The sequence below is a fragment of the Microcebus murinus genome, chromosome 5 (genome assembly GCF_040939455.1).
Source record: "Microcebus murinus isolate Inina chromosome 5, M.murinus_Inina_mat1.0, whole genome shotgun sequence".
Classification (NCBI taxonomy): domain Eukaryota; kingdom Metazoa; phylum Chordata; class Mammalia; order Primates; family Cheirogaleidae; genus Microcebus; species Microcebus murinus.
In genome coordinates, this window is record NC_134108.1 from 15,962,547 (window position 1) to 15,986,657 (window position 24,111).

At 34.0% G+C, this 24,111-nt stretch overlaps 1 protein-coding gene across 3 annotated transcripts in view; it reads right to left on the minus strand.

Annotated features, from left to right (window-relative positions):
• TAB2 (TGF-beta activated kinase 1 (MAP3K7) binding protein 2) overlaps positions 1–24,111 on the minus strand; it is an 86,082-nt gene that overhangs the window by 36,773 nt on the left and 25,198 nt on the right. The window contains exons 2-4 of one of the 3 annotated variants that reach the window (XM_020287259.2): positions 23,814–23,962; positions 13,835–14,093; positions 4,776–4,966 (exon numbers count right to left, since the gene is read on the minus strand). In XM_020287259.2, coding sequence (XP_020142848.1) covers positions 4,776–4,877 — 102 coding nt within the window. In that variant the 5' untranslated portion in view covers positions 4,878–4,966; positions 13,835–14,093; positions 23,814–23,962. The remainder of the gene's footprint in view (positions 1–4,775; positions 4,967–13,834; positions 14,094–23,813; positions 23,963–24,111) is intronic. The other 2 variants (XM_012759693.3, XM_076002877.1) reach the window with 2 other exon arrangements.

Consider the following 24,111-nt stretch of genomic DNA (forward strand, 5'->3'; position numbering starts at 1 on the left):
AGTTTTAGCAGCTATTGATGATCACTGTTTAGAAACATTATTTCATTAGGGGTGGCAAAACAGTAATATTGGGGATATCCCAATTATAAGATTTCATCTTTGTTTCCTAGCAACAATTTTTCCTTGAAGACCTGCTCTCTTCAATTATTTGGCTACTTTTTGCATAAAAGAGGCAGGATAAAGAAAGTCTTTTCTCTTTGTGAGTTTTTAGAATAAGTCAGTCATAAGTCGGTGCCCTAGCAATCTCCAAAGGTGATTATGATTTATTTTTAGTATCATTATAAACTTCTGTGTCTTTAATATTTTGATGTGCTTCAATCAATTGTGGTCATTATATCCTATGTTTAGGCTACAGAGAACAGCTTCAAGTTGGCTCCTGGGTACATATAAAATGAATCCAGTAGTTTTTCATAGTTTCTTTGCTTTCTGATATGGCAAGATAGCCAAGCTCATCTTGTACATTTCCTACTCCAGACCTGGAATCAGCCATTTCTCAAAGAAGCCATGGTTCTTTTTAATTGGAAACTGTAGACAATTCCCTTTAAGTGTATCAAAAGGGATGGGATATGAGTTTTTAAAAGGCCAAGAATCATTGTTTTGTATATAACCACAGATCTGCATTCTCTTCAAAGCTACAAAGAAGTCTGAATCTTTATTTCCAGTTTCTCTTTTTCACTTTCCCCCTAAACTCCTGCACAGACACAGAAATTACAGATAGTATCAAAATACACCCTATAACTACCTTTCTCAAACTCTGATTCATTTACCCCTTCAACCAACATTTACTGAGCATCCTTTAGGCAAGTGGAAAGGAAAACGACAGCTCATCTCAAGAACCTCAAAGTCTAGCAGAGAAGATTAATGTGAACACAAATATAATACAGGACAGTAGGTGTTATAATAGAAAAATGAATAAGAACTATGGGTGAAGGTCATCTGAAAGACTTCAACTAAGGAGATGGCACTTAAATACCAAGTCTTACATATAGTGAAAGAATAATAATGCATTACTTAGAAAAGAAATAGCAATTTTAAATCTATAGATTCATTTAATCATCACATGAAAGAAACTTTTAAAAAGTGAAAAACTCAGTTAAAAAAGAAAAAAATCAAATTGCCAACTATCCCATATTTTCAACTATGCAATATTTTAAGTTTTAATTACCAAATATAAAAACAAATTTTAAGGATACAAATTACAGCTGCTGGCAATATAGCTATCTTAGAGAATCTATACCATAAGGAAACCATGTAATTCCAAAAAGAAGGATCTGTGTAAAGAAAGTCAAGAGGAGAACAGAGGATAGACACTTACATTTTCCTCCTAAGCAAGACGTTTAAGAACATGTATAGAGTGGCAGCATGGCACGATCCTTTACCGATTTCTTAAAAAGTTCTGAACCAATATACTATAGTGAGGATCTCCCAAGAAAAAGAACAGAAGTCCAACCAGTTGAGAAAAGGTGAGCAGCTCCCAAAACAGAGGCTGTCATTTAGAAGTAGCTTAATTTGCCTTTATAGTTTAAAAATCTCTCTCTAAATTCGGGAAAACTTGCATCTTAGTTGTATCCCCAAAGAGCCCTCCCCATTCCTTTCTTGTCACATTTCTCAGCAGCTAAAAAGTATATTATATGGATCCCCAGAATGATTATCAACTCATTTGTAAAAAGTGTGGTCTGTTTCATGGGTAATTTGCTAGCAAAACAGATTTCATATGAGTTATCACTAGGTGCTGAGAAGCACGTTGAGTGTAGAGGAGTTTTTTTTTTTTTTTTTGCAAAATCAGATTAACATAGTGAGGGTGGAATTACTGGATGTGCAACGGAAATTCAAAATCACCTATTTTCTATTTTTGAGTAAAGTAGAAAACATGCTTGATTATTTTATTTTTATATAGGTAATTCATTTATATAGATCAAAACAATAAAAAAGATACATATTGAGAACTCTCAATCCTAACTCTATCCCCATCTGGCTATTCTCTCTTGCCTACTATGGGTAACCATCTTTTGTTAATTTTGTTTTTCACTCTTCTAGTATTTCTTCATGCAAATAGGGGCAAACACACATATGTGTATATATTTATTTAACCTGCTCCAACTATACATCCCACTCTGCATCTTGTTTTCTTAACACATCCTGAAGATCATACTGTAAAAGTACACTAGAGCTCTTTATTCTTTTGAAAATATTTTAAGTAATTCTACAAAAGACTCTAATTTTTACACCCAGTTAGGGAATTTCAAAATCTCCATATGGGACGGGGGAGGAAGGTGTGGGTATATTACACACCTAATGGGTACAGTATGCACTGTCTGGGGGATGGACATGCTTGAAGCTCTGACTCGGGCTGGGCAAAGACAATATATGTAATCTAAAGATTCGTATCCCTGTAATATGCCGAAAGAAAGAAAAGAAAAAAATATCTCTATAGCTGTGCAACCGGGAAGTGTTCTGGACAATTCTTTCCAATATGAAGTCTACAGAATTTTATCAAGGAATCTAAAGTATTTTCCTATTAGTTTTTTAATAACTCACTGAACATTCTTAGCACAACTTTATTTTACCACAAAATTCTATTTTATTTGAAAAGTCAGGAAAAGGTACTTGTGTTCTAGGGGGAAGACTAACTTTTTCTCACTATCTCTGCTCCTTCCCCAGACTTGCTTTAACTTCTGACTATATCTTTATTACATTTTTTCCTCTCTTTTTTTCCCTTTCTCATTTTATATAGACAAATGAAAATTATCAAATATTATGGGCCTTCTACTACTATTACTCCTATTAATTAGCTACTAACATCTATTGAATACTCATTATGAATCAGGTATCCTACTAGTTGCTTTACCTGCATTCTATGAATTTTTAAAATTCTCATTGTACAACTGAGTAAATGCAAGTCAGAAAATTAGGGCCAGAGAGGTTAATTAAATTATTGTCACTAACTGCCAAGTCTGTTTATCACCAAAACACACACTCTTAACCATTATACTATGGAAAGAGTCAGGCAAGTTTGGAGAATTCCATGCAGCTAACAATGGCTATAGCAGAGGATTTGAGGAAACAGGACAGGACAAGAGATCAGGCTGTAGAAGAAGCCAGGATTCAAATCACTGACCTTCTATACATTAGGCGAGATATATGAGCCTCATTCTGGAGGGTATGGGAAACCCAAGAGATTTTGGCTAGATGTGGTGGCTAAAGTCTATAATCCCAGCACTTTGGGAGGTTGAGGTGAGGGGATCGCTTGAGGCCAGGAGTTAGAAACCAGCCTGAGCAAGTGCGAGACACAATCTCTACAAAAAAATAGAAAAATTAGCTGGGCATGGTGGTGCGTGCCTACAGTCTCAGCTACCCAGGTACTTGGGAGACTGAGGCAGGAAGACTGCTTGAACCCAGGAGTTTGAGGTTGCAGTGAGCTATGACAATGCCACTGTACTCTAGCTAGTGCAAAAGAGATCCTGTCTTTAAAAAAAATTTTTTTTAAAAGAGGCTTTATGGGCCGGGCGCTGTGGCTCACGCCTGTAATCCTAGCTCTTGGGAGGCCGAGGCGGGCGGATTGCTCAAGGTCAGGAGTTCAAAACCAGCCTGAGCGAGACCCCGTCTCTACTATAAATAGAAAGAAATTAATTGGCCAACTGATATATCTAAAAAAAAAAAATTAGCCGGGCATGGTGGCGCATGCCTGTAGTCCCAGCTACCCGGGAGGCTGAGGCAGAAGGATCACTCGAGCCCAGGAGTTTGAGGTTGCTGTGAGCTAGGCTGACGCCACGGCACTCACTCTAGCCTGGACAACAAAGCGAGACTCTGTCTCAAAAAAAAAAAAAAAAAAAAAGAGGCTTTATGTATGTTATTTACATAAACGAACTCTGCACTTTGATAGAACTAAGAGGGTAGACTGGAGAGATCAAAACTGGGTTAGGCTAAAGGCAGGTAGACCAATTAAAAGGTTAAATAAAAGGTGATAAGGGTTGTGAACAACATGTAGTCACTTAATACCAAGTATAGATTTGATAATACTTTCACATAATTTCAAGCTTTAAAAATAATTTGTCAAGAGTAAATATGTCTAACTGAGCCTAAATAGTTTTTGATATAAAGATTTCTAGTTTAATAAAATGTGAAGGTACAACTATCACCATTCAGAATTATGGATTTCTAAAATTGTGTATATTAACAACCTAACAACAATGTAAAAATTAGGGGATTAGTGATATTAATTGGAAAGCTTACAAATTAAAAATATACAATATAAAAATAGATTTTTTTCTTTAGAATTGGTACCTTAGGCATTAACTAGTTAAACTCCTTCATTTTACAGATAAGAAAATCAAAGTACAAAGAGGACATATTACTCGACAAATGTGCTTAGGGTGTCCATTTAGGATTAGAGCCTAGGTTTCCTCACTCCTTAATTTAATGATTTTTCTCACTTTCATATGAAGATCTGGAATTAGTTGTCCTAGCATAATGGGAGAGGGAAAAGTGAAGAAAGTTCATATCTAGAAAGTATATGGACCACAATCTGTGCTTTACATTCAGATCCATTTAACCCTCACATCTACTCTATCAGGTAATTATTATTCCTATTACAGATGGGATACAGAGAACTCCATCTTGTCAAAGGCCACATGACTATCAGACACCAAAGCTCATCTCATTTCATCATAGATCAATAATGCCAACATGAAGATAACTTAAAAGAGTTTTCTTCCAATGTTTTAAAAAAATAACCAGGTTTGTATTAATAAATTCAGAAATCATTGAACACTGACCTGTAACATGCACCTGGACACAACAACTTCAGGTACTTCAGGGAATTTTTGTCGCAGGTCATGTAAAACCTGAAAATCAATTTGGTGGCTTCCTTGGGCCATTCGTATATTGCCTGATCAGGATTATTTGTACAGTAGGCAATTCTAGGCCTTAGTGGAAATAGTACTCATCTCTTCTGTCCAAGCATTTTCTGTGAAAGAAAGAAAAAAAAATTTAATGAGAACTGATTACAGAATGAATATTATTGTGGGTTTAAAATGTCAGTACAGAGTGTATGTGCTTTAGCACTTAACATTTAATATAAGCTATAAAAATAATATTATTTAAACCTAAAATGCTTTTCATATAGTTATATTGTCTTTTCCGGATAACTTTTGGTAAACTTTATATTGTCTAATTCCTATGTATTTGTGTGCTCTATAATGGCTGAGCCAAAAGACATTCAAGTAAGACATTACTGTCAAGGTTGTTTTCCCTCATTCTTTTAAAGGGAAAATGATTAACTTTACTAATTTTTTTTTCTTGGTGATTAGAGGACAGCCTAAAGTGAGTAGTCGTATTTGCTTACTTAAAAATTCTAAAGTTTGGATACTGAAAAACATTTGGCTCTACAAATGAAAACTTAATGATTTAAAACTCAATTATTTGAAATCTTGCTTTATCTTTTAGACATACTTAATCCTTAAATGTACAATCAATTCATTCTCAGGAGCTTAGTGGCATTTTATTCCTTCTGCTTCTATTAAATCAGTATTTAACAAATATTAATATTTGGGCCCCAATACTAGAGGTTCTGATTTAATTGGTTGCGGAGCAAGTGGCCTGGGCATTGGGGGTTTTATAAATTCCCTGAGTGATTACAATGTGTGGCCAAAGTTGAAAACTACTTACTTTATTTTTATTCCTAATGTTCCTAATGTAAACCATGTTTACTCTTGAAAACCTCTTTGGGATATAAATAGGATGTAAGTATGTTAAACCTAAATAAAACACTAAATTTATTTATGATCATGCTATTTGATTAATAATTAAAATATATTTCATTTTAGGACAAATATAATAAGAAGACAGTATTTTTAAAACTAATTTCTTATTTGTAGTATTTCTCTTTTAACCTCATTAACATAAGCTTAAAAAAATACAAGTCTGAAAATTTCATGAATGTAGGAATTAGGTGTCTTTTGTTTATTATTGTGTCTCTAGCACTTTTATAATGTCCTTAACATAACAGTAGATGCTGAAATAGTTTTGAACAGATTTAGCTATGATAGAACTCCTGAGTCCTCAATAGAATAAATGCTCACTTAGATATCATGCAGAGTAAATGTTTTAGCTTTTTATCATTTGATTAAATTTTACTTGATTTTTCTGTGTGACTTTAGCTTAGTTACATCTCACAGATAAAATCACTGCCAAACTAAGTTACTTGCATTATAGATTTCCCAAAAGTATTTATATGTAAAACATACACACATTTTAGACTCAAAGAAGTCTTTCTATAAATGGGTTGCAGGAGAAAAGAGAACTACTGAAAATTAGTAAATGATATTTAAAAATAATTTAAGCGGTTACAAACATGCCACAGAACTGTTCAGCTTATGAAAACCTTTCTTGATTGCTCTCAAATTATCAGCCCATTTCTCTGCTCCTCCCCCATATAGGGCTAAAAGTCCTGGAGAGGGTTGTTTATGCTTAAGTGTCTTCATTTCCTCCCTCCTAATTTCTTTTAAAACCACACCAATCAAGATTTTATAGTTTTTCTCCACTGAAACCACATTTATCTGAGCAGCCATATACGTTCAGGTCATAAAGCCCAGGGGTGGGTTCTAGACTTCTCTGCAGCTTATGACCTAGTCAACCACTCCTTCATTCTTTAAAGAATCACTTCCCTTGGCTTCTGAGATTTATATCCTTCTGGTTTTCCTTCTACCTACTGGCAGCTTCTTCTCAGTTTTCTTTGCTGGATCCTTTTCCTTTTCTGGACATCTAAATGTTGGTGGCTAGTGGTGCTAGGATTTCTTTCCAACTATATCTACATTCCTCTTTAGGGTAATTTCATTCCAATACACTGCTTTAAATAGCATCTATATTAACTCACAATAAAGCAGATTAAAATAAATAATAAGCATCTATATACTGAGGGTTGGCAAATTATCATCTATTCCTTAAATTCCAGATTAATATATCCAAGTGCCTCCCTGACATCTCCTTTTGGATATCAGCTTATTTCAAACTTAATATGTACACAATCAAATTCTTAATCCCCCTAGCCAACACTTTTCCAATCTTTTCCATTTCAGTAAATGGTACCATCATTTATCCAGGTGGTCTTTCTCTCATCCTACATTTAATCTACCATCAAGCCTTATTGGCTTATCTACAAAAAGTATTCTGAATCTGACCACTCCTCCGCACCTCTATGGCTCTTGTCCAAGCCACCATCTAATTCCCTTAGACTGCAACTGCAAAAGTCTCCTAACTGGTCTCTTCCTGTCTTCATTCTTTGCTCCAACACCCGCACCCTTACCCCACGGCAGCACACACACACACCTCCAGTCTGTTGAGCAAAGTGATCTTTATGAAAAGATCAGTCCTCATTCCCCCTGCTCAAAATCCAACATAGCAAGGCTGCTGGCTATCTGCCACCCTTCTAACTTCATCTCCTATCACTCTCCTTATTCCCTCAATTCCAACTGGCCTTCTGGTAATTTCTCAAAGAAGCCAATTTTGTTCTTTCCTTAAGGTTTTTGGACTTATTGCTCCTTTTGCTTGGAACAGTTTTCCCTCAGATACTTACTTGACTGGCTCCCTCTCTTATGTCATTAAGATCTTTCATCAAATGTCACTTCTTCAGAGAGTTTCTCTGTCCACAATCCCTCTATCTAAAATAATGCCACACCTCTGCTGCACCCCCATCTCACCCTCACATCCTCATACAGCTTTTTATTCATAGCATTTATCAATACCTGATATATATTTATTCATTATCTATCCTAAAAACATTAGCTCCATAGGATCAAGGTCTTTGAAGTTCATGGCTCTATCCCCAGGATCTAGATCATTCCTGACTCCCACAGGACGTGACATTTGTTGGATAAAATGAAAGTTTTACTATAAGGTTTCCTCATATTACTTTGTTTCCAAAACATATTTCAAATCTACTTGGGAAAAAATAATTTATACAAAATTTGAGGGACAGGCAAATAAATACTCAGTCTGAGTGACTTTATTATTTAAAAGAGGATGAATGATGAAAACAAATTTCAACATATTCCATTATTAAAACATATACTGAAATATTTTACCACACTTGCTTGGTTTTCTATTAATAATAAAGACTACCAAGTACACAAATGAGACACTCTTCAAATGTACCATTTTATTTTATGGCTTCTATTTCCTGTAATGGCTGAGTGCCTCCTACTTGACCAACTCTTTCACAAATAACAACTAAAAACACTAGAAAAGCACAAAAAACTACTTGAAAGCAGAAACAAATGGTTTTTACCCAGAGAGCAGGACCCACTTAATTTGGGTAACTAAGACCCAGATAGAAAACCTGCAGTTGTACTTGACTGACGAGCCAAAGGACAAATTTTGCATGACCACTGTAGTTAAAAACTTACCCAGTAAATCACAGGAAGGAGAGAACCACAAAGAGGAAGCCCGGAATTCTGTGTACAAACTCTGTATATATCTCTGATCTCCAAACTACACATATGAGAGACAGATTCCAAGCAGCCAGGCTAATATTAAAATAACTGAACTGAGAAATCAGTTTGTATTTTGAGTTTAGTTATGTACCCACTGAAACAAACTAAACATCAATATTCATTGGAGGAACATAATATAATCCAGAGTGTCTATGTTACCATTAATAACATCCTGAATACACTCCAAAATTATTACACATAAGAAACAGGAAAAACTGACCCATACCCAAGAGAAAAGGCAACCAATGGAGACTAAGCTCAAAATGACCCAGCTGCTAGAACTGGCACGTAAGTATCTTAAAGCAGCTATTTTAACTATGCTCAAGGATTTCAGAGCAAATATACTTGGACCTCTCAGCAAAGAAATAGAAACTATAAAAAAAGAGCCAAAAGGAAATTTAAAAACTGAAAAATAAATATCTGAAATTAAAAAATGCACTGGATGGACTTAACTACAGAGTGGAAATGGCAGAGGAATCAGTGAACTTGAGGATAAAGCAATAGAAATTACCCAATCTGAAGGATGAAGAGAAAAATGACTAAGGGAAAAATAAAGAACAGAACCTCAGGGACCTGTGGCAAAGTAACAAGAGTGGTAGCATACCAGTAACTGGAGACCCAGAAGGAAAGGGAGAAAAATGAGGTAGAAAAAAGTATTTGAAGAAATAGTGGCTAAAAATTTTCCCAAGTTACTAAAAGGTAGGAATTTATAGATTCAAGAAGATGAGCAAACCCCAAATAGGAAAACAAAAGACAACTACACATAGGCACAACATAGTCAAACTGCTAAAAACTAAAGAAAAAGAAAATCTTGAAAACAGCCAAAGAAATGGCACGTTATGTATCAATAATGACAATAATTCGAATGAACACTGACTTATCAGAAACAATGGAAGCCAGAAGATAGTGAAACGAAATAATTTAAGTGCTGAAAGAGAAGAAACTCAAACTGTCAACCCACATTCTATATATTAAAAAAGTAAACTTAAAGAATGAAGGCAAAATAACTATTAATATTTTAACATGTAGCCTTTGTGGAACAGTAAATAATTTTTAAGCACAACCCAAACATATTACTGAAACAAACTGGTATTTACTTAATTTCAAAATGAAAACCAATAAATACCTTATAAATTTATTTGGGAAAATTATTTCTCATAACAAATAGAGACATACTTTCTATGGTTAGATGCAAAATAACCACTCTCCTGAGAAAGAGAATAAAGACATCATAGTTTATAAAATGTTTTCAGCATTAGGTGCAAAGTTTTGGGATCTAAACTTCTGCCAGCTAAAACGATCTAAGAGGACTAATTTCTCAAGGATTCTAAATTATAGCACACAGTACATAGAGCACAGAACAGTGAAAATATTACAAAAGTTTAGAAAAAACCAAAAACAAATAAAGCAACTGGATTTATAGGACTGATGAAAATTTGGACATCTATGAGATAACCAGATAAGAATATTTAAGACTGGTACTATCTTCACCTATTTATCTACCACCCACCCATCCTCCCCCAACCTACCTCCCCAGTTCTGAAGAGGAAAAATAAAAACATATCTGTACCTAGATATATTGTAGTGAAACTGCAGAAAACCAAAGACAGAGATTCTATCTTTAAAAGAGTAAGAGAGAAGAAGAGCTATAACTTAGAAAGGAATAACAATTAGACTGATGAACTTCTAATTAGTCACAGTAGATGCCACAAGACAAAAGAATACAGGTTGAGCATCCCTAATCCGAAATCCAAAAATGTCCCCAAATTGGAAACTTTTTGAGTGCTGACATAAGTGGAAAATTCCACAGAAGTGTTTGACAAAAACCTTGTTTCATGTACAAATTAAAAATATTGTATAAAATTACCTTCAGGCTATGTGTACAAGACACATATGAAACATAAATGAATTGTGTTCAGACTTGGGTCCCACCCCCAAGATATTATATATATGCAAATATTCCAAAATCTGATTTCAACTCAGCAATTCCACTTCAGGAATTTACTTGAGGAAACAGACAATCATATAAAGATATACATGAAAAGATATTTATCACAGCATCAATACAAAAAATTTAGAAACAACTTAAATAGAAGACAGATTTTTTAAAAAGTTATGGTATGTTCATACATGGATTAAGTAAAAATTTTATAAAGTATGAGATTTATCTATATGTACTGACATGGACAGATATTCATTAATACCATTCAATGGGGTGGGGGGAAGCTTATTACCAAACACTGCATAATGTAATCCCAATTATATATTGATAAAGAGTCTTTACTTTTATGTTATATACATCAGAACTGTCTGACATTTTTTATGTTGAAAACGTACTACTTTAAAAAGTAAAAATAATAAAGACATTGTTATTTTAGTTTTTGACTATTAGACTGCTGCAAATGTCATAAATACTGATGAATGAAATAATCTGAATAGTTAAGGTATCTGTAACACTAAAAAAATACTATATGGTTTTTTGAAATGGCAAGTGTATTTTGACAAATTGCTATAAAAATCCTATGGAAAAATAAAAGTCTATTTGTAACAAACCAACTATATATTTTGTTTTAATACTGAATTCATTTTAGACCAAAATGAAATAAAAACAAAGTCTTAAACCTCACACTAAAATAGTGAATATTCTACTTAATGCCTGATGTCACGATTTTCTTATTGAAGTTACTCATGATCTACATATGAAGTTTGGAAAGATTTTTTTGTTTTAGGTCCATCCTCACCTGCTATGATCTAAATGTCTGTCCTCTCCAAATTCTTGTCTAAATCCTACCCTGCAAAGTGATGGTATTAGGAGGTGGGGCCTTCAGGAGGTGAACAGGTATAACCGGTGCAAACCTTATGACTAGGATCAGTGCCCTTATAAAAGAGTCTGGAGGGAGCTCACTTGCCCTGGCCAACATGTGAGGACTTAACTAAAATATGCCATCTACCAACAAAGAAGGAGGCCCTCAGCAGACATCAAACCTGCTGGTGCCTTGATCTTGACATCCCAGCCCCTAGAACTGTGAAAAATAAATATCTATTGTTTATAAGCTACTCAGTTTATGGTATTTTATTACACTAGCCTGAATGGACTAGACATCACTGCATATCTGTAGCCTCATTTAGCTGTTGCTCATTTCGACAATCCATACCTATGTGTATAAAATGAAGCTGAGTCTTGATTTCAGTTAACCCTCAATTTTAGTCATAGTGCCACTGATATACTGCTTTTAACAAAGCCATACTAAATTTTCTATAAATACTTGTTGTATGGTAATCTCCTACATTTCTATGTGGCAAGGTGGAACTATCATTATCTCTAGTTAAAAGAAAATAAGCATTTGGAATTCTCCAGGATATTAGGAAATACTGTGATTAAGTTAAGAAGTACAAGAACAAATTCAGTAATTCTAATTTTAAAAAATCTATTTGAAAACTCAATATACCAGTCACTTTGTCATTTATCATTTCTCAAAGTACATTTCAATGGCTGTTATTGCTATATAAAAAAACAAGTTTTTTGTGGCAATATGTTTGAAAAATGCTGTTAAAGTCAAGGAGGTTTCTTTGTAGTTGGACTTTAATATGCACTGTGAATCTTGGGTAGAAGCAGCAGATGAAGTATTTCCCAAATTTAACTGGGCATAATCCCATTTATCCATAAACACCCTGGGGTAGGAAACACATGAGGAAATACTGTCATATAAAAAGGTAATCAAAAGACAGTATTACTTTTCTGTCTTAGGAATTTATCCTAAGGAAATAATTCACCATAAATTTAAAATAGTTTTCAAATAGCAAAAATCTAGAAAGAACTAAAAAGTCTAACTTCTGGAGAGCTGCTTTGTAAAATTGTAATTTATCAATATTTGACTTTATTACAGACATTAAAACCTATGAAAACCTCAGAAAATGAAAGGAAATGATCATATAATTTTTCATAAAAACAGTAAAAAAAAATCACATAAATAATTTTTGTTGGGAAAAAATTAAAATTGGAGGCAAAATAAAAATAGTATTTGTATAAGGGTAAAGAGATTATGGGAACTTTTGATTAAAAAGTAATGATCCCCGGGTGGCTGAGGCAGTAGGATCTCTTGAGCCCAGGAGTTTGAGGTTGCTGTGAGCTAGGCTGACGCCAAGGCACTCACTCTAGCCTAGACAACAAAGCGAGACTCTGTCTCAAAAAAAAAAAAAAAAAAAAAAGTAATGATCCTTAATTAACATCAAAATGTCTGTTAATGTATCATTTGGCGAGAATAAAGGGAAACAAGCACTTATATGTACTGACAGTGCAATCTCTATAGATGCCAAATTGTCAATCTATCAAAATTAAAACTATGTATTTTTTTATTTCACAATTTTACTTTTATGAATATGTTTGCAGATATAGTCACACAGAAAATTATAGATATTTACCATAGTACTTTTTGTGATTACAAACTACCAAAAACAGCTTAAATATCTGTTAATGGTGGCTATGTATAAACTATAGGGAGTAGTACTATACAACCATTAAAAAGAGCTAGGTGCTAATATGGAATAATTCCCAAGATATACTATTCAGTTAAAAAAGACATTATTCAGTTAAAAAACAATCACTACCAAGTGCACAACAGTGTTTTATATGTTCTTATATACAACACACACACTTTTACATGCAGATTTACCCAGTTTTAGATCAATTTTTATGATATGATTCTATGACATGATCTAGCTTTCTAAAACATTAAGTACTTACTTAATCAATACACGTTTCAAGGTTTGCACAACGCAAAATGAGTCTCTAAAGAATGCTTGTTTACCTACTTCTCTTTAAGATTACAGGATCAAATAAACAAACTGATGTGGTAACACAGGAAGGCAAACACAAAGATGTACTAATTAAGGTAAGCAGGTGTTGTGCTCAAAGGGCATGGTCTTGTTTTGGATAGCAGAAGTTGGGACCAATTAGATACATATAATTAAGGTTTTAATGCATGTTATAAAGAAACAAATATCCAGTGAAGAACACTGTGGAGAAATATAGGTTAAATTTTATCTAGACATTTGTTAGCCTTAAGAAGAAAGCAAATAGCACAGAAGCAGGATTTAGTGGTGAGTCATCTGGATTTAAAAAATTTATATATGTATGTCTCTCTCTCTCTACATATATATACACACACACATTTTCTGTAGAAGGCTACATAAAACTTTTTTGTACATGAAACAAATCCATATTTCAATGATTTCCTCAGCACATGAGCACATAACCTAAATATTAAATATTTATAATGTTAAGGTAAAAATATGAAGATTTCACTTAGATATTATTTTTATTTAGAAAATGTCTTCGCCCCCACCTTGTGATTTTCTCCTAGTGCCTATATAGTATCTTGCTTGCTAGCACTGAGTTAGTGGTTCTCCAATCTAGATGCACATCACAATCACTTGTGGAAGACACTGGTAACAATGATTTTCTCTGACAATGATTATCTCTGATGAAGGAGAAGAAGGTAACTGGCAGAACAGGGGCAGGGGAGGGAGACTTAACAGACTTCCTTTTTTACTGTATACTTTTTTGTGCTTGTTGAATTCTGTATCATACTGATGTGTTGTTACCTGTTAAAAGAAGGAAGAAGGGAGAGAGTAAGGAGGAGAAAGCAGCACCAGCAGCAGCAGCAGCAGCAACTTACTGCCATCAGCAGCACCTATGGAGCTTTGAAACCACAGTCCAAGGTTGGGAAGGTAACTCAACCCTAAGAATAAATATTAGAATTTCTGCATGTAGGGCCTGTGTATCTCTGTTACTAAAAAAAACAAAACTAAATACTCCACCAGTAATTCTAAAGGACCATCAAGGCAGAGAATTATGAAACCATTAATTCCATTTGATAAGGCTAATGATGTCTAAACAGGTAAATCTTAGGGCAAACAAGTTGAGTGTTTAAGTAGGAGAGGAAAAAAGTGCTAAACCTTAAAAATTCCTTAATACTTGAGATATGGTATGAAAATGGGCAACTTTCCTTGTCAAGAAAAGGGTGTTTCCTAGGCTGGCATTTTTCAGTTTGGTCTGTGGACCACCTCTAACAGAATCACTGGGCTTCATCCTAGACCCACTGAATCACAGTCCCTGAGGGAAGGGCCCAGGTATTTTTCACTGATTCTTTTCTGAACCCACTGTGATGTGTTCATCTGAATGTCTCCTCAAGTAAAGTTTATTCCAGTTCCTACAAGTCTTCTAGTTGATGATATAGTAAATGAAAGGCAGGGCAGTAATCAAAGGTAGGTAATCAAAACCCAAGATGACTACTATGGTCACAGGAGCATGTATAGGAAAAGGTGATAGTACAGAATTAATATAAGGAAGGAAAATAGAGATGGGAGGGGTATGGAATTTTGTGAGTTAAAAAATAAAAACTGGGTTCAAGGCAATGAAATAAGAAGGGATTATTTGAGTCTCTAACAGGAATGGTTAGGATTTCTTACATAATTTGATGCGATGGGAAAGAAATAACTGGTGGAAGGGAAAATTACCTTTTTAAGTGTCCATAAATGGGTTCTACAACTATATATTTAGCACCTCAGGCCAAATGCAGTTGTACAAGAAACACATGTGGATCATCTTAAGTCAACTAAAACTGAAGCTTATATACTATAAAATACAAACTGTTCTTGGTCAGGTCAATTTCTGAAAAATCTTTGTTTACTATCAAGGAGGTGCCATACTAAGTAAATGGTGGAGCAAAGCTAAGTTCCCAGAGATCTAACTTTTAAAATAAAAGGAATAACTAGTAATGTAACGTGTATAAACTATCTAGATTTATATAATTTAAACCTAACAAAGTACTGACCTTTACTATTAAAGTCTTAACAAAAAAGGGGAATCAATTAATAAGTAAAATGTCACTCCAAGACAGGCATAAACTTTCCTGAAGAGAAGAATTAGCTAAGAGTAGAACTTATGGAAACAAGGCTGGGTGCAGTGGCTCATGCCTGTAATCCTAGCACTCTAGGAGCCTGAGGCGGGAGGATTGCTTGAGCAAAGGGGAGACCCTATCTCTACAAAAAATAGAAAAATTAGCCAGGCACAGTGGTGCATGCCTGTAGTCCCAGCTACTTGGGAGGCTGAGGCAGTAGAATCATTCAAGCCCAGCAGTTTGAGGTTGCAGTGAGCTATGATGATGCCACTGCACTCTACCTGGGGTGAAAGAGCGAGATTGTCTCAAAACAAAACCCAAACAAACAGTATTCTACTAGTCTGCTTTAGCTATTTGTATTTCTAAAAAATTTCTTGTGAAAGAATATGTTAATAGTTAAAGAATATGTTAATAGTTAAAAACAGATAACCTACCATAGCTAAATATCAACATCAATTCCAAATAAGTGAACACTGTCTCATCTAATAAGATGAGACAATTAAATGAGATAATGTATATAAAATACATAGTATTTTATATACTATGTGGTGGTTAAGTATAAATTCTAGGATTCCATGTATTTATTTATAAAGTTCAATGTGCCACTTTCTTCTAGTATATTCTTGGGCAAATCAGTTAAGTTCTCTGTTTTCCCATCTATAAAATAGTGATAAGAGAATAGCTACCTCATAAGATAATGAGAATTAAATGAGTAATCCATGTAAGATACTAAAAGAGTACATACTAAGTATACAAGTAAATAAAAAATAGCAATCCTATAATTTTATTCTTTGTAAAATGGAGAAAAAAAGTTTCAAGGATTAGTGGCAACAAAGTGAAAGATAATTGTATTATATTGATATTACACCTGCCTGGCTTTTAGCAAAAAATAAAAACTGGTAGTAATAATTATTTATTCTAAGTATCATGAATTTCCACAAAGTACAAAGGAATAAAACCTTAGTAAAGAGGGCTGCATGTTACCCTAGCTGCAGAATATTGAAGGAGTTGATTCAACCTTTGAAGCCTTCCTTTCCACTATATATGGGACAAATAACTTGTGTAACTTAGGAACTCTGATGAAGCTCATAAAAAACTCAACAATACTAGGCTGTGCGTAAGTGCTAGATAAGTGGTATAAATTGTGTTATAGGTGTTCAAAGGGATCTCTCTGGGGTTGAGGAGGGAGTGGAAGAGTCTTGAAGCATAGGTATTTAATGAGGTTGAAATATGAAGCAAGACAACCAAATAGTAGGCAGAGTCTAGGGATAGTGTCGCCTGTCTGGCTTGAAGAAGAAAGGAGGGATGAGAGAAAAGAAGGGGATTATGAAGGTGTTCAGGGTGGTGAGTAGTTATAGAAGATGAGAAAGGCCAATGAAGGTTTTAAGTGTACAGTGGTCTTTATTAGAGAAGGCCTTGAGATACACTAACACAAAAGTTTTAATATTATGTAAAACTACATATATATAATTTTATATTTGCCTCATTCTTACATGATTGTGAATTTTACTGGAACAAATTTAATTAGTTAATAAAGTAAAATATGGTTCAAGCTGAGTATCAAAGAGCAACAGGAAGAAATACATAAAATTCACTTCTCAACTGCATTAGGATTCTTCCTTAGCTTATGGACAAGGTAAGAAGATCTTTCCATTTCAACATATCCTCAAATTAAATTGTGGTTTTCATACTACCTACTAGAGATAATAATTTCTTCTGTAAACCATGAAATCCTGAGTTGGACAGGATCTTAGGAAGTTATCTTCTAAAAGTATATAACTTAAGAGGTTAGAAACAAGCCTCATTGCCCAGTAGACTCCTTGCCATACTTCCTTTTCTACCCACCAGTCCAATTTACCTATCAAAACCAACCTCTGATCACAAAACTCTTTACATTAAGTAATGTTAGTTCCAAAGTGGAGAGATAATTTTGTTCATTGCTATATCTTGAGTACTTAGAAAGTGTATGTCAGCTGGGCGTGGTGGCTCACGCCTGTAATCCTAGCACTCTGGGAGGCTGAGGCAGGTGGATTGCTTGAAGTCAGGAGTTCGAAACCAGCCTGAGCAAGAGTGAGACCCCTTCTCTACTATAAATAGAAAGAAATTAATTGGCCAACTAATATATATATAGAAAAAATTAGCCAGGCATGGTGGTGCATGCCTGTAGTCCCAGCTACCTGGGAGGCTTTGAGGTTACTGTGAGCTAGGCTGACGCCACAGCACTCACTCTAGCCTGGGCAACAAAGTGAGACTCTGTCTCAAAAAAAAAAAAAAAAAAAAAAAGTGTATGTCAAGTAAATGCTCAGTAAACATTTGTTACAATAAGTCTATAATAACCACCAGTTTTTAAAGATTACTATAAAAAGTGGTTATATCCCCCCCAAACTCAAATGTTTCCCTTAACCTCAGCTGTAAGCCAATTCTGCTATAATACCTGTTTTGAAAATGTAAATTTGTTTCAACACAGTTGATGCATTAGAGAACAATTTAAGCATTAAGTGAATTCTGCTGTAATTTCATTTGAGAGAAACACTAGGTAATCATACATACTCAGCTGAAACAAGATGCATATGAATACTCAAAAGGTAAACACACTCAAACATCTACCAGCTCCTCAGCTTACCACCCATGCATCTGCATGTTACGAATCACACCTGGCCACATTTTGTGTTACAACTTTCCTTTTGATTTCAGAAAGCCCTTTTTCAACTACTTAACAATAACTCACAAGCTGCAATCCTTCCTATGTTCACTTCCATAAGCAAACTTCAAGTCTTGTTCAAGGCAAAATATAGTATTTATTGTAGTATTTACATATTTCTTAACCATTTAACATGAATAAACTATGCTATCTTTTTTAAAGGTTCCTATCTTTATTTTTCAAATGTTCACAGATGAAGTTTTTATGTTTTGTACACACAATCCCATTTTTTCCATAAGCCCAGTGTTTGTATGTGCACACATGATTTTGCATAGTATGGTAATATTAATATTTAGGAGCACATATATCAAATTTTGACAGAACTGACTGTATGTCAAAACTCCTCTGACCTCAACAACTGTTAACACTAACCACCCCAGGATGGCCAATGGGAAGATGGAATGTTTCAACCTTTTGTCAGTATGATGCTGACAGTTTCCAACACTAATTACAATTTTTGTCTCTTCTGTGGATTGGCTGACATTATTAGACTGCAATGAGGTATTCTTAAATAATATTTTCACCACAGAAAGAAGCACTGATATTCGGTCAGAATAGCAAGAATAAAATTTAAGTTAAAGCAAATTTTGAGACCTTTTGACCTCAATGAAGATTTCAAAATTAAATATCAAATTAAGAATCACACTGTTTGTCTAAGTACATACACTATTATAAATATCTTTTACATTACTGATGTAATATGCAAGCACCACATCATATACCAGTTAGGTAATATTTGGTGAACATTTGATTAACTTTAAAAGCATTTATAAATATCATGAATTTAACCTAAAATTATTTAATATTATTTGTACAGCAAATTAATGGAATTATATTTCTTGGAGCATGATGTTACAATTCTATCAAGAAAGAAAACTTTTTAAAAAACCTTTTTAAAGAAAAAGAAAAACTTTTAAAAAAAAATCTGGCATACTAAATTATTTTTCTAAAATAAAATGCAAGAATTAGAGCTATGCAATTACAAATTGAAAGTTCAAATAATATCTCCATTTAGATAAAAATAAGACTATTACAGTCAATCTTTAGCATAAATTTTTATCACAAAACAGTTGTAATACTGAATCATTTCACATAATCAGTTATTTGTAAAAACAATATAACAAATCAGTCATCCAAAATTAGTCATCCAAATGATACTTATTTTAAGTTAGCTATAATGTTCAGATGTAGTGTGATTTAAAAGCTTGAAGGGAGCAAAAAGATTATGTTACTAAAATCCTGATTTCTCAATTTTATAAGCCTACAATAATTTCCTTCCTAAAGAAAAACAATAAACATTAATAACTGAAGTAACAATAATCCACACTACCTCTTCTTAAAGAGAAAATCTCCCAATTTTCTCCTTTAATACATTGCCTCAAGGCCATGAATGCTGACCATTTCTTATGGTTAAAAGGATCACCAGTTATAAGTTCTTCTAAAAGGAATGTGCAAGTCAGCCACACTTGGCAGTTTATGTATTGTGGTTTTGTGGTAGGTGCTACCATTTTCTAAGGATCAAGAAAACTGCAATAAATCTGAGACAGAATGGTTATAATTCATCAAAATAACTGACTACTTTGTGTGTCTTTTCTAATTCATATCTCATTATTATTTGCAATACATTATGGTTTTAAGAGAGAAACAAAGTTATCTTTCAGTGCCCTTTTTCACTGTAATTTTTGGATAGTTAATCCTGTGCACAAATATAATCTATAAAAGAAAACAAGAACTAAGTATGATAATAAGTTTCTGTTTATGGGTAAAAGGGAAAGGAAGAGGAGAAAACGAAAGCACTTGAAAGAATCAGTTTTCATCTTACACCAACTATAAACATTTATAACAAACCAATTAACTCAATGATGTAAAAAAATGATAATTTAGTTAAATATTAATTTAAAATGGCACCTTAATATGAAGATTCAGAGAAACTTACAAGAAGTTTCACCAACTGATTCTCATGCAGTTTCAATCCCTTAATTGGCCTCATGTTTCTTCCTCTTCATCACACATAACTCTTCTTTCTAATGTCATGGCTGGGCCAGCTGCATGCATATGTGTGTGTGTGTGTGTGTGTGTGTGTGTGTGTGTGTGTGTGTGTGTGTGTGTGTGTGTGTGTGTTAGAGAGAGAAAGGGAGAGGGAGAGGGAGAGGGAGAGGGAGAAAGGGAGAGAGAGAGACAGCATTGGGAGTGTGATAACTAAGTTCATGGGTTAGATAAAATGTAAATGGATATTTGTTACTTATAATGAAGTATCCGAGTTCTTTCTATCTATCCAGTCATACCTTCCTCCCTCCATCTATCTGTATCTACATAAATAAAAGCATCTAATCTAGAGAAAAAAACCACAGGTTTTTAAAGAAGAACATGTAAGGATGGTCACCCAAATGTGGACTTCTAAAAACAACCTCAATGTCCATTACAGAGGAATAAGTAAGTATATTACTACACAGCCATACTAAGGAATACCATGTAGCTTTTTGTTTATTTGTTTGTTTTTCAGGGAAGTAAGATATCCAAATAATTATATGGAAAGAACTACAGACATTATTGATTGAAAAAAATCAAGATACAAAATCTATGTATAATACGATACCCTTTCTGTTAAAAAAAGACAAAAAAGATATACTTTAAACAGATATTCTTATTAATGTATGAATGTATAGGAAAAGTTCTGTAAGCATACACACTGTTTTGGAAAGGGGGCTATGTAGAGGGACATATGGAAGAAAAGTAGTAGTCCAAGGACATTTAGTCATCTCTGTTATATTTAAATTTTTGTATGTATATTCACATTTACTTGCATAATTAAGCATAAACAACTTAAAGAGTATTTTCCCTGTAAAATTATTCCCTATGTATTTTTCCATAACATTACTTGTATTCGGATATGTGGATAGGAGACTAAGAGTAGAATAGAATGAGTTATTTGAAAGAATCTGTACTTAGCCAACCACAGGTACTTTCAAATAACTCAAAGCCTTTGTGTCTATGCTGAAACTGTTATGATGTACAGGTAACAGGTCAGCAATGATCAATTATTAGGATGCCTGAAAGATGAGATTTACGGTCACATTTTAATGTAAATGTTACTTATGGATTTATATGTTTAGGTCTATGACTAACCATCTTTAAATTTAATCTCCTAATTTATAACCCATGGTTAAAACAAAAAAAGCCAGGTCATCTTTTTTCCACACAAAGGCTAACTCAAAGTAAACTATTACTCAAGCCCTCAAAATGATTAGGTAGTACTGATTCACCAATGAGATGGTTTAACTGATTAAAAGAAGGAGGTAAAGGGTGGCAGAAAAAGAAGTAGGTTTATTATTATTATTTAAGCTTCAGAGTCCCCCAATAAACACAATACTCTTATGGAAAGTTATGATACAGAAAGGTATCACACTATTTTCTCTAAGCCTATAGCATTAATCATTTTGCTTTTACGCTTACTATGGGCCAGGTCCTGTGCTAAATGCTTAATGTGCATTATTCAGTTACCTTTCACAATATTCCTGTAGTGAGGATTAAATGAAAAACTGCAGGTAAAACTCTTTACACAAAGCCTAACATACATTAGCACTACTACTGCCTAATCTCTAACTTCATTTATTCAATCCTTACTCTACTGCAGTCAGTTCAACAGATTCACTGACTTATATGCACCAGTGCGGAAGAAATCTTCAATGGAGGCTGGGCATGGTGGCTCACGCCTATAATCCTAGCACTCTGGGAGGCAGAGATGGGAGGATTACTCAAGGTCAGGAGTTCAAAACCAGCATGAACAAGAGCAAGACCCCTGTCTCTACTAAAAATAGAAAGAAATTAATTGGCCAACTAAAAATATATGGAAAAAATTAGCAGGGCATGGTGGCGCATGCCTGCAGTCCCAGCTACTCAGGAGGCTGAGGCAGGAGGATCACTTGAGCCCAGGAGTTTGAAGTTGCTGTGAGCTAGGCTGACCCACAGCACTCTACCCTGGGCAACAGAGTGAGACTCTGTCTCAAAAAAAATAAATAAATAAATAAAAGAAAAGAAAAGAAAAAGAAAAAGAAAAAGAAAAAGAAAAAGAAAAAGAAAAAAAAGAAAAAGGAAAAAGAAAAAGAAATCTTCAATGGATTCCTACTCCCTACCAAATTAAATCCAAACCCCTTCACTTGACATTCAAAAACACATATGACATAGCTCTATCTCCCACCATATCCCTCTATACCCCACTATTGGACTGCTCACAATTACTATAGCATATTACATACTTTCATTTCCTTAACTTAGAAATACTCTTGCCACTCTCTCTAAAGAATACTATCTATTCTTCAAGGCTCAATAGAAATACTACCTTCTCCATGAAGCTAATTCTTGCTGGTACTCTCAAGTAGGTTGTATGTATCTCTATTATGATACTTTCCTTTTGTACCAAAAGCAAGGTTTATTCATTTGTATACCCTTCCGTGCCTAATACAGTGTTTTACACACAATTTATATTCAATGTAGGAAAATTTCACTGTTACTAATAGTTCCACTGAAAATAACTAGTAAGACTTGATATTCATATGTAATTCCCTCTTTAATTTCCCCTTTGATTCTGCTAGTAGTGGTAATGATCATATAGTAACTCTGCTAATAGCTCCCTTTCTAGTCCTAATTCAACACTGAGACATAATTCTTTCAATACCAAACAAATGTGGCACATAATCAGTGACCTAATGTTGACTAGGGTGCCTGACATTAAATTCATCGTGTGTTAACACTGCAGGAGGGAATAAAAGGAAGGAGTTAGGTACATACTAGAATATTAGGATCATCTTTTAAATTCACAACTGGGATACAAAATTCCTCCATTCAATTTTGGGTAATCTCTAACTTAGACAAACTGAACTTTAAAATCAAATATATGTATGCTTATCTACCTGTTTAGTAAATAAACTAATCTTTTATGAATTCTGTTTCTAAATCTATACAAATTGGTTAAAGCAATTAAGTGTCCTTAAAAGCTAACTGACCTCAGCCCTCTAACCACTCAAGAGTAGCTTTCTTTTGGTTAAAATCTAAGGCATTAACCTCATTTTTAAATTTCGTTGTTACATTCCAGGACAATTCTGACTATTTATGACTTCCTTGACTGGCTTCTTTTGAGCAATCAAGTAAAAAACTAGCAAATACTAGTTATACACTTACATTTAAAATATAATTAAATTCTTCAGGTATAAGTACTGTAATACATTATTTGGCTCTATCCAGAAATATTATTTATGACTTCCAATTACTAAAGAATATATTAACTCTTTATGTGAAGGCATTAGTAGTGTAGAACAGTTGAGAATCTTAGGAAGGAGAACTAGTTTCATTCATCTAATTTCCTCTACTGCTTGTACTATACGTGGATATTGTAAAAGAAGACAATTTTGTTGTTAATATTTAATTTTCAATGAAGACTACTTTTTGTACATTTACAGGGCTTAACAGCATTTCAAATTTATTTTTCTTATATTGCTTTTACATTAGTTTGCTACTACTAGCAAACAGGTTAAATTAGAAATATTCAGGCAAAAGGTATGTTAAACTCAATACTAGCTGCATGTTACCTAGATGTTAGGGATGTTACTATACTTTAAAGCAAGATGACTACAAGTTTTGAAAGTAAAGTTTTCGTTATTATAGATTTCATAATAAGGCAGTTACATAGGCTAAGCTTAACTGGTGCCATGGACTTTAGCATACCTGGAAATAGAAAAATTCAAATTGTAGCTGTTCTTGGTTGGCCCATTGCCATTTTTGCAGCTTACAAATTTTTAATTAAGTAACTGCAGTGAGCTCATCTCTACTGGATACTTCTTTTCCAGGGCAGGTCCAGGAACTGGGTCTGGAGCCTTAAAAGCAGAAGAGAAACTAAAGTAAACTAGAGGTAGGCAGAACAAGAAATGTGACCAGACAACATTATAAGATCTAATCGCAGTGAGGTAGTCCCCCAAGTGTCTCACATAAAGTATTTTGAAATGGAAAAAAGGTCTCTTAAATT